Source organism: Notolepis coatsorum, assembly GCF_963971535.1.
Source record: "Notolepis coatsorum genome assembly, chromosome: 2".
Lineage (NCBI taxonomy): Eukaryota > Metazoa > Chordata > Actinopteri > Aulopiformes > Paralepididae > Notolepis > Notolepis coatsorum.
In genome coordinates this window covers 175,130,590-175,143,036 of record NC_140166.1, presented here as the reverse complement: position 1 = coordinate 175,143,036, position 12,447 = coordinate 175,130,590, and the positions used below count along the sequence as shown (strand labels likewise).

General features: G+C 44.0%; 1 protein-coding gene across 1 annotated transcript in view; it reads left to right on the top strand.

Moving 5' to 3' along the window:
• Positions 1–12,447, top strand: part of oca2 (oculocutaneous albinism II) — a gene marked incomplete at its 5' end in the record, with an annotated part of 177,527 nt that overhangs the window by 89,902 nt on the left and 75,178 nt on the right. The window contains 2 exons of the mRNA XM_084308397.1: positions 508–565; positions 851–959. Coding sequence (XP_084164523.1) covers positions 508–565; positions 851–959 — 167 coding nt within the window. The remainder of the gene's footprint in view (positions 1–507; positions 566–850; positions 960–12,447) is intronic.

The window sequence follows — 12,447 nt, the reverse complement described above, 5'->3', positions numbered from 1 at the left end:
CCGGTCTTGTTAGTTGCACGTTATCAAGGTGAGACAGAGTGTGCAACTGACAGACTTTGCTCACATTTTCTCAGTACACGGACCGCACCGTTTACGTTCCACATGCTCAAACATTTCAGTGCATGGAACATAAACGGAATATTCCAAAAGACGATGGAATCTTCCAAGACGTGGGGCCCCCTCTCGAGATACGCCCCTCCGAGTCCCTCTGTTGCCAGAAGGAGAAAAGCTACCGCTGTTAATCGCTGCCTCTATTCCCACATGCTGCATGTTAAAGGCCACATTAGTGGGGCATGTTGTGTGAAATTAGACAATTAAAGCTCTCAGTAGGCTATTCATCACAGTATTGCTTATGATCTTCGGATTGATTCCGGAAACTCCTTCTCAGGGAAAGAATGATTTAGAGTGTTTGTCATAGCAACGCACGATCAAAGTAAATGATGGGAGGATTCTTTCCCCGCGTTGCTCTGAGCCTGTGGACTGAAAAGATGACTTTTGGCTTTGCAGGCAAATTTCTCAAGAGGATAAGAACTGGGAGCAAAACATTCAGGAATTGCAGAAAAAGGTATAATTGCAACTGCCTTTTCTTCCTCACCTTTCATAGATGTAACCCCCCCCCCCCCACCCCCTACCCCCCCCCCCCCCCTCTCTGCCAGTGTTGTGCTGATGCTATCTCAGTAATGAAGTTTGGATTCAACTCTGGTGGAAATTCACTTTAGGCAAAAGCACTAACTTGCATGATGTAATTGCCTGTTCTGTAATTGCCTGTTCTTTCCCAGATGAAAAAAAAATTAAAAAAATTATCCTTCTGAGAAAATAATGATTGTCTTTTCCTTCTTAACGTCCACAGCACAGAATAACGGACAAAGTCCTCCTGGTCAAGTGTGTGTCTGTCCTCGCTGTCGTCATCTTCATGTTCTTCCTCAACTCCTTCGTTCCCAGCATCCATCTGGAGCTTGGTGAGTATCTCAATGAGGACGGGTAAAAAATCCTAATGATTATTATGAGAATCCTTGCCATTGTTTGTACAGGCCCCACCCGGACACTTATAGGTTCTTGTGTAATTATGAAGCATTAGCTTCCCCCTCCTCCTCACGTTTCAAAATGAGCACAAATAGCCGGGCTGCCGAGGCAGTGCTACTGGCAAATGGTTAACCGTCTGTAGTGTGGTAGTGAAAGAGTTAACCTTCTGTAGTGTGGTAGTGAAATGGTTAACACTTTGTCGTGTGCCAGTGAAAGGGTTAACCTTCTGTGTTGTCGCAGTGAAAGGGTTAACCATTTGTTAGTGTGGTAGTGAAAGGGTTAAATAATTGACCTATAAAAATCTGTTAACATGTGAATAAAAGGTTACTACTGTAGTATACTTTATATGTAGGGATCTATAAAGATGTAATAGAGTGTCATAATGTTCTGTTCCCGAAAAATAAAACATCAATAAGGCTGTGATCACACCCCCTACCGGCGAGGCGTGTGAAAATAGAGAATCTAAAGAACACAGGGCACAATGAGCGATACCAATGATTACCATTGATACCTCTGTTAACGTTATATACATTTACATTTACATTTAGTCATTTAGCTGACGCTTTTATCCAAAGCGACTTACAAGTTCTGTACGACCATCATCAACTCTATCAGCTGAGTAACAATGTTCATCAAAGTGTTGAGTGCTACAGTGTAGGTTAGTTTATTAGGACAAGTGCATGACAGTAAGATTAGTTAGGGTTAGATTTTTATTTAAATTTTTTTAATTCAGATAATGGTTGAAGAAGTGCGTCTTTAGTCGACGGCGAAAGATTGGACGGGTTTCGGCTGTCCTAACTGGGGTGGGTAGTTCATTCCACCATTGTGGGGCAAGGACTGAGAATAGGCGTATATAAGTTACATACATTACTACTCACAGCCCTCCAGGCTTTGCTGTTCATATCTAAGTCGCGGTAAAACCTGGTAGTACAAACAAGGTTTGTTGGAAATGACAAAATTAGCTTCTCCTCCATTATCGATTGGTTTGTTTTGCTGTCGATTTCTCTTCAAGAAGGTGACATTGACGCTGGTGCGCTCCACGGCTAAAGTTGAAGCTTTTTCAACTAAAAGCGCTGAAAACAGTGTTACTTTTAAAACACGAGGCACGTAGTTTGGAGGAGACGTGCGACTGTCGCAACAAAACCATTGAAAACTAGGGATGTCCGATATTATCGGCCGATATTGGCATTAAAATGTACTATCGGAAATGATCTGTATCGGTTTTCAAAAAAAAATATTCAAAGATAATTTTTTTTTTTATTAATCTTTTATCCACTTTTTCTCCTCCTGTTTTTCTCTGATTTTCTCCCATCCCAATTTAGTCATTATGCCAATTCCCCCCTCCCCTTCCTGGTCGTTGCTCACATGTGCCCCCCACTGGTCGGTCTAGGGAGTCCTGAAGTTTATCAGATGCTTCCTCCGTCACATAGGAGACAGCCAGCAACCTCTTTTCACCTGCCAGCGCGGACTCTCATTGGTGAAGTGTAACGCGTGGGAGGTCACACTACCTTCACCATATCCCTTCTTTGCTGTGCAGGCGCCCTGACCGACCTGTAGGAGTCGCTGTTTACAACGACCAGAATACCACCCCACCGACTTCCCTCCCGCTGACTCTGCCATTGAGCCAGTATGACGGCCGGCCAAGCCGGAGGCAACGCTGACAGCCGGATTTGATACCGGTGTCTCTTGTGTTGGTGACGAGCGCTTAGACCGCTGCGCCACCCAGCCGCCCTAAAATTTTTTTTTTTTTTTTTTACATTTATTTAACCTTTATTTACCCAGGCAAGCAAGTAAGAACAAATTCTTATTTTATTTATTGTCAAAAGTATGCATAATGTTGTGTTAATTCCACGACAAGAGATATGTAATGTTAATTACCTGAAATTATTCCTTTTCTTGGGGGGGGAAATCCCACATATATCGGTATCAGTTGATATCGGTATCGGAAATTAAGAGTTGGACAATATCGGTATATCGGATATCGGTAAAAAAGCCAATATGGAACATCCCTATTGAAAACCATAGCAAAAAGGTGCAGGTGTGTTCAAAAAGGTGCAGGCGCATTCTAAAAGGTGCAGGCGCCCAATGTGATCACAGTCTTAGAAAGTATTCAGCGGGTGAAAAATACAATTCTCTGCTCATTGATTTGCAATGAAAGGCAGCGTGCTCCAGCTAATCACATGTCCCCCGGGCGTGGAGTGCTGGATACCATATTCTCTGTCGCCTTGCCCTCTTTCCAGGGGTTTATCGACACATCTGGACATTTATCCCCAGGGGGGACAGGAGGTTTGCGTCTTGTTCATCTATCGGATGCCACAAACCTGTGGTGTCTTATGCGCACGTGTCTGGATTGGTGACTGACCTTAACAGCATGCCATTAACGCCGACCGCGGCCCCCAAATGAAGATGGCTGTCTCTGCGCGCAGCCTCTCATCTCTCCCCTAGCCGTGGAGCCGGCGGCGGCGGCGGCGCCAAACATGCTCAGTTAATTACAGCCGCTGCTCAGTTTACCTCCTGGTGACATTTATTAAATGGGAATGACCCGTAGCGCCGTGTTTTCCCTCCCCGCGGAGGGATAAGGGCTCTGTCCAAAACACGTGCTCTCATTAATGAATGCAGGTCACAGTTACTGTAGGGTTCAGCACTGCAGCCCCCATCTATTCATTCGGCGAGGATGTTTTAGAAATTGAGCATCATTAAAATGTCATTAAGTTGATACGGCAAGATTTAATTTGGTTCTGATTATTGCCTGGTAATTTAACCATGTGTCGGTATGTGGTATGTGTGGCAACCTCATAGTCGAGAATATTGTATTAACGTCAAGAGTCTGAAGGCAGATGGTTTCACTTTCACTTTGATGGTTGAAAACCAGACAGATTTTGACTGGTCACGTGTTCAGCATGCAAGACCGTGCATTGTAGTGCCAGGCAAAAATGTACAAACAAATAAATAGACAATTCGGTACATACCATAGACATGTCAGTCAGTGGTACGTACTGGTAAAATATAACTGAACCTCTCTCACTCATGAGTTCCAATCTGAAAGCTCAGAATAGTTTCGAGTTCCCTGGAAATAAGCCTGAATGAGTGGGGCTCTGATTTTATGAGGCCATACAATGTTTTTGTGAGTTCTTACACCCAGTTGCGTCTTGCAAGCTGGAAATTCTGGAGGGGGACAATTATACAGGGGGTTACATCACCGATTGTAGTGTTCTTTTGGAGATTGGAGGGTTCTTTGTCTGATATACTGTAGCTTTAGGAGAGAGTAGTGTGTGTTCACAAATACTGACTGAACTGTCCGGGGAACGCGAGAAGAACATTATGTGAATTCTTTAAATGGGTGGCATCCCCCTTTAAAACTCTTGACTTCCCTTGCACAAATTCCATACCTTGCCCCAAGAAGCTCTTGCTCAACACAAAATCTACAGTGAGATATTCTGGGTTTCTCAGATTAGTGGCTCAGATGTGAACAGGCTGATGCTCTTTGACCTTGTGGCCACTTAGCATATGGCTACACTCCATTGTTCAGAACTGTTTACACCACTACGAAATGAAGCTTGTTGGGTTTATATTCATTTGTTTATTTATTTATCACATCCCCATTAGCTGTGCTTTTGTGCAACAGCTGCTCTTCCTGGGTTCAGTTAAACCCTAAGTACCCTATGAGTCCACAAATTCCATTCATTGTCAGTGGAACTGCGAGCTATATACAGTATCTCTCGATGATGTCACAGGTCAGAATCCTGGCTGGGGAACATCGGGGGAGAGACTTTGTCTACCATGAACTGTCCATGTGGATTCTGTTTTCAGGTGGATTTTCCCTTTCATTCCTTGGTCTGCATTAATAAATAGAGCACGCGTGACTACGGGATGATCGGAGACATCGCAGCCCTTTGTCTCCCTTCCGCTCCCAGGCCCATTGCCCGCTATCTGTTCCAGTGGGTTGTCTTCCTATCTTACATTTACAAGTAGGCTATAATCTAAGATGCAAGGCAAAGCACATCCCCTTCTCTATCGCCTGGCTCTGGCCACGTGCTGCTCACATCCATTGTTCCCTGTATTAAAACGACGTGAAAACAAATAAATTTTTTTAGATAAACAAGTCGGAAGGGGGACATTGTTCACGGCACATTTCCCGTCTCGGAGCGAGGGTCGGTGCTCGGAGCGAGCTTGTCTGGTGTATGATGAATGAGCCTATCACACACCTGCTCAGATTTCTCTAAAAGCTCTTTTTAATTGGAAAGCTCTTTTGGTCTGTGCTGTCTGCTGCCCTCTCATCTCCCTGACAGCCTTCGGGGGAATATCAATGTGGGGACGAAATCATAAGTTTCTGCCTTTATTCTTCTTCACTTATCTGGATACTTCAACTGTTTACATTATGGGGCTTGCTATGCTAATGTTTTGTTACAGCACTCGTATGCATCTTTTACTAAGCCCTTCTACAGTGCAATGTGCAAATACATTCAGCCATGATTTTTATTTTTTTTTTATTATCTTTTTCCTCCTACTTTTTCCGTTTTTCTCCCATCCCAATGTTAGTCGTTATGCCAATTCCCAATCCCCTTCCTAGTCGTTGCGCACTCTACCCCCTACCGTCGGTCCGGGAGGGCGGAGACTATCACATGCTTCCTCCGACACATGTGTACCCACCCAGCCCACCGCTTCTTTTCACCTGGCAGCGCAGACTCTCACTGGGAGAATGTAACGTGTGGAAGGTCACACTACCTCTCTTAGATCCTTCCCTTGCTGTGTAGGCGCCCCGACCGAACTGTAGGAGTCGCTGTTTACAACGACCAGGACCCACCCTCGCCGGGTTTCCCACCCTCTAACACTGCCAATTGTGTTAGTATGGACGGTCGGCCAACCCGGAAGCACCACAGCTGGATTCAATCCCACTGTCTCTGTGGTGGTAGACAGGCGCTTAGTCCGCTGCACTACCCGGCCGCCCAGATTCAGCCATGATTTTATGGCCGACACAAGACAGTCTATTTTTCCCCCTCCACTGAAAACAGCTTTTACATTATATCACAGTTATTTCAGACCTTGCATTGCGATTGGCTTAGCAACATTCCCACGAGTGCCAAAATCTCCTGATATTGCACTTGTAACCTAGCTACCTACCTACCTACTGTACTGCTACACTTTTCAGTCTACAGCAACATAGCAAAAAAATAAGCATTTGTTATGAAGCTAATCTTTGGTTAACCCCAAAACATAAGAAAGAAGAACCAGCTGTCTTATTTGTTAGGCAAGGTGCTGTATAGTCAAGTCAAGTCAATTTAATAAAAATAAATTGGGGGATATTATGGTTAGCTTTTGCATGTTGCTAGATAACGTATGTTGCATAACATTAGCTTGGCTAACAGAGGGTTTCTCGTCAACGTCAAATCAAGGAGGCAAAAAGGAACGTAATCCTGGTCAGAACAACGGGGCAGACTACAATATATTTGCATTTGTTAGCCCTGCTAGCGATCTAAACAATCAACTTGAGTCATGCCAAAGCTAGACTCACTCACTCACAGCCATGCTGATTTGGCTAAATGACATCCAGCCGTTTTCCTTTAGAAAGAAAAGACACTAAAGACACACTTCTTCAACCAATATCTGAAATAAAAAAATAACTAACTTTACTGTCATGCACTTGTCCTAATATACTAACCTACACTGTAGCACTCAACACTTTGATGAACATCGTTATTCAGCTGATTTGAGTTGTGCCCTTCCTGATGACTTGTCGTACAGAACTTGTAAGTCGCTTTGGATAAAAGCGTCAGCTAAATGACAAAATGTAAATGTAAAATGTAAACTTCAGTATTATCAGACACTAAAAGGTCCAATCTTACAGCTAATTTCAAGCAAGATATCAATGAGACTCTCTGTCCTCTCTGACAGCTGTGACATTGACATGGAAGGATAGTAATTAAAGAGAGTGTATTATTACCCTGGTCCTCCACACCATCCCTTGGAGCAATAGAAGAACCACTCAACCCCTGGGCAGACCTATCGTGGCTTCAAAAGGCTCATTGACAGAGGAGATATAAAAAAAAAAAAAAAAAATTAAACCCTTTGTGGCAGCCCTTTCTTTCAATGTCAAAGATGCAAGTCTACAGACATGCTATTCAATAGAGGCCTTTTGTGGAATAGCTGTATTCCCTTCAACATGGCTGCCTGTAACCATTGGTGACTTTCAAAAGAAAATGGCAAATTTCTGTGCAGTGGTAGAGTACTGTACTGGTACTGTTCCCCTGCAACTTGTTTATGAGATCCAGTAATAAAGACACCAAATTACTACATTTCTGTTGATATATTTTGTTGACATATATCAAGAAAGATATAGTAATTATTGTCTCTTCCAACATGGTGACATTCCGTGAAAGGCGTCTGTGGTATATTACCAATATCTAAGGTCATTTGCAGTGCATACAGGTTGCTAACTAGAGGGAAGAAGGACAGAGTGATAGAATGGTCTCCTCATCTGACTTCCAATATAGCCAGCAAGGAATAAACGTGCAGTCCAGACTACAGAGTTCGAATTCAAACTCATGTATTTATTTGCAGAGAGGCCAAAGGTGGATAAGCATCAGGTACATACAGGAATTATTCATCATTTTTCATAAGACATGATTGTACAAAAGGATTGATGCGGTTTACATAATCATATAGCCCAGTCACGGTGGCTCTTCACATCAAGACAGTTTTGCACATAAATAGTAGTCATGTTATGTCAATGAAAAGAGAATGTACTGAGCAATACACATGGTTAAACCTGGTCTAAGATAGGGATCTTTACAGTTTACACTAAACAACACCCAACAGTGGGTTCCCATGATTTACTCACATGTATTTTGCCAGGCACATTTCTCTGGTGGGCGATGGAGGCTCAGAATCTGGGGTAGAGTTCTGGCCTGTCAACTAACCTTACTGATCCAATATTTATAGGCTATATGACATCATTTTTAGACTGCCTTTTAACCAATCACAATTATCTCTAAATAAGGAGTTTGTTCCAATTGGTGGTCTTCTGGGGGCGGTCCCCCCTTCCCCTGGTTTCCTCGTCGGTGTTCCTCCAGCATCAGAGGGGGGGCCCATGGCCCCCGTCGGTGTGGCCTCTTGATGAGCACAGAGGCTTAACTCTAAAACCTTTTCTATATTTGTATGGTTAATGTAATAAGTTACATCTATATTCAGCATTAAACCAATGTGGCGTTGTCCATATTTTAATACCAGATTTCCTATATAAAGTATACTGAATTAATAGTTCCTTGGTCTTGTCCCAAACAGTTTTAGCATGCAGGGGCTTTTATGACCTGTCCCCTGTGTCTCCAACTGTTCTCCTAAATACAGTTGAGTAAACAGTCTTAACATGAGAGGGGGTTTTGCCTGAAGGCTCCTCAGGAATGTCACACAATACTGACGCTTTGCATCTATTTTGTTTTAGCCTCCATGTAATGCTACAGTTCAATATTAAAGCATTATTTTGAATTAACTATTATAACAGATATTTTCAGTTTCAGGGTTGAATGAATGAATGAATGAATTTTTTATTCACACACACACACGATACATTTTACATGCGAGTATCCTCATGTGATAACATGTCGCAAATTGTGTGCATGTGCCAGGTCTCCCAAGAAGCTATTTAAAGCTTTTGGAGGGAGCCTGAACACAGATACAAACAGAATATGAACAAACAAAACAATAACAAATAAACAAAAACAAACAAACAAAAACAAAACAAAAAAATACAACGTTGATCTAACAGTCTGCTCAAGTCAATATACCATACGTCTTTACTGTGGGTCACCATCATCAGATGCCTAGAATCCTCTGCTCTGGTACTGACCGCTAACCTACCAAGCCTCTGCTGTGGTACTGACCGCTAACCTACCAAGCCTCTGCTCTGGTACTGACCGCTAACCTACCAAGCCTCTGCTCTGGTACTGACCGCTAACCTACCAAGCCTCTGCTGTGGTACTGACCGCTAACCTACCAAGCCTCTGCTGTGGTACTGACCGCTAACCTACCAAGCCTCTGCTCTGGTACTGACCGCTAACCTACCAAGCCTCTGCTGTGGTACTGACCGCTAACCTACCAAGCCTCTGCTGTGGTACTGACCGCTAACCTACCAAGCCTCTGCTGTGGTACTGACCGCTAACCTACCAAGCCTCTGCTGTGGTACTGACCGCTAACCTACCAAGCCTCTGCTGTGGTACTGACCGCTAACCTACCAAGCCTCTGCTGTGGTACTGACCGCTAACCTACCAAGCCTCTGTGGTGGTACTGACTGCTAACCTACCAAGCCTCTGTGGTGGTACTGACCGCTAACCTACCAAGCCTCTGCTGTGGTACTGACCGCTAGTCTACCAAGCCTCTATGGTGGTACTGACCGCTAGCCTACCAAGCCTCTGTGGTGGTACTGACCGCTAGCTTATCAAGCCTCTGTGGTGGTACTGACCGCTAGCCTACCAAGCCTCTGTGGTGGTACTGACCGCTAGCCTACCAAGCCTCTATGGTGGTACTGACCGCTAGCCTACCAAGCCTCTGTGGTGGTACTGACCGCTAACCTACCAAGCCTCTATGGTGGTAATGACCTGGTAGCCTACCAAGCCTCTATGGTGGTACTGACCGTTAACCTACCAAGCCTCTGTGGTGGTACTGACCGCTAGCTTATCAAGCCTCTGTGGTGGTACTGACCGCTAGCCTACCAAGCCTCTGTGGTGGTACTGACCGCTAACCTACCAAGCCTCTATGGTGGTACTGACCGCTAGCCTACCAAGCCTCTGTGGTGGTACTGACCGCTAGCCTACCAAGCCTCTATGGTGGTACTGACCGCTAGCCTACCAAGCCTCTGTGGTGGTACTGACCGCTAGACTACCAAGCCTCTGTGGTGGTACTGACCGCTAGCTTACCAAGCCTCTGTGGTGGTACTGACCGCTAGCCTACCAAGCCTCTGTGGTGGTACTGACCGCTAGCCTACCAAGCCTCTGTGGTGGTACTGACCGCTAGCCTACCAAGCCTCTATGGTGGTAATGACCTGGTAGCCTACCAAGCCTCTATGGTGGTACTGACCGCTAGCTTACCAAGCCTCTATGGTGGTACTGACCTGGTAGCCTACCAATGAACTAGAAATTTCTTCAATCATATAGTCTACTGAAGAGGATGTTTTCCACTACAACCTTAGTGTCTACATCCACTACAACCTTAGTGTCTACATGCACTACAACCTTAGTGTCTACTGTACATGCACTACAACCTTAGTGTCTACATGCACTACGACCTTAGTGTCTACATACACTACGACCTTAGTGTCTACATGCACTACAACCTTAGTGTCTACATGCACTACAACCTTAGTGTCTACATGCACTACAACCTTAGTGTCTACATGCACTACAACCTTAGTGTCTACATCCACTACAACCTTAGTGTCTACATGCACTACAACCTTAGTGTCTACATCCACTACAACCTTAGTGTCCTCTACATGCACTACAACCTTAGTGTCTACATGCACTACAACCTTAGTGTCTACATGCACTACAACCTTATCTAACGTTAACACAAACCTAAACTAATCTAAAGTTAGTTTAGGTTCACTTTAAACAAACAACACACTGCAGCACCCACTCTCCACACTTTAGATCATCTAAACACACTTTATATTTATTGGTAAAGGATTTGCACTACAACTCGTACACCTTACTGTAAATTGTACCTAAATTGTACCTCATCCCATTTCTGCTTTGCACTATATAGTATTGTATATTAGTACATTGCATAGTATATTGTATATTGTATGGTAACTCAGTTACTTCTATTCTGCATCGAACATTGTACATAATATGTCTATACTGAACACTGTGTCCTCTATTTTTACTTCTATTTTACATGCTATACTATTTTATTTCATACTTATCTTGTCTAGCACAGTCTCTGGAGCGTAACAGTAAGAAGCATTTTGTATAAAAGTATTCTGTACTTCTGTATGACAACTATTAAAGAAACTTGAAACTCGACTTTACCTACACAGATGTAGAAGAATAGGATCAAAGGAAAGGAATGTATTAACACTTCTTCTATGCACGCACGCACACACACACACACACACACACACACACACACACACACACACACACACACACACACACACACACACACACACACACACACACACACACACACACACACACACACACACACACACACACACACACACACACACACACACACACACACACACACACACACACACAAATTAGCAGGGCTCCTAATCTACTACCTGGCTATGAAGTTGTACAATCTCTCAAGTCTCTATCACTGCCACCTTGTTTTCATTCTCTCTCTCTCTCTCTCTCTCTCTCTCTCTCTCTCTCTCTCTCTCTCTCTCTCTCTCTCTCTCTCTCTCTCTCTCTCTCTCTCTCTCTCTCTTCCTTCTCTCTCTCTCTCTCTCTCTCCTCTCTCTGACTCTCTCACTCTATCTCTCATCCTTCCCTTGTATCACTCTCTACCTTTCTGTCTTTCTCTCTACCTCACTGCCTCTCTCTCTACCTCTCTGTCTCTGTCTCTGTCTCTCTCTCTCTCTCTCTCTCTATCTGTCTCTCTCATCTTCTCCCTTTATCACTCTGTCCTTCCTCTACCTCTCTCTCTCTTCACCCGTTCTCATCAGTTGTAGAATGATTTCCCAGAGGGCCTTGGCCAAGGCGATTACTAATGCTCACCTGTTTAATCAAATTCCACCAAGTGGTGGATGCACACTGCTCTCCCTCCTTTCAAAGCCAGCCAGTAATTGTAATCATTGGCAACAAGCCCCATACCAACCTTAATCCTTTGACTGGGATATGTGTTGAAATCGAGATACTGCGGTAATGAGCGTTTGATTAAACCCACAGAGGCTGACCACATACAGTACAACATCCAATATACAACCACACGTCTGACAGTGGCATTTTAAACCATCACATTTATGGGGGGGGGGTTATTGGGAAATATGTTAGACATAGCACACGTTGATGATGGAATCTGACATCTTTGGTTGTGACATGCTGAGAGCAAAAGTCAGACAGTAAATTAACAGGATAATTAACTTTGGCAGGTTAGTTGGAATGAAATGACACACCGGCAGAGGATACAACGCTCTGTGTTGGCTTTTAAGTTCCGCTTTCTTTTATTACCAAACAACTAGGAATTGGTTTTCAGTACAGGTTTAGGCTCATTTCAATTCACTACACGTAGCGGTGTAAGTGCAAAAGAAGACAGTACGAAGACAAAGTGCAATTGTCACATAATCGTTTAAAGTCACAAGACAAAGTGTCAGTAGTCCACATCCTTGAGGTAGTAGTAGTCCAGAGAGAGAGGGGGGGGGGGGGGGGGTGTAATAGGAGTCCAGAGAGAGAGGGGGGGGGGGGGGGTGTAATAGTAGTCCAG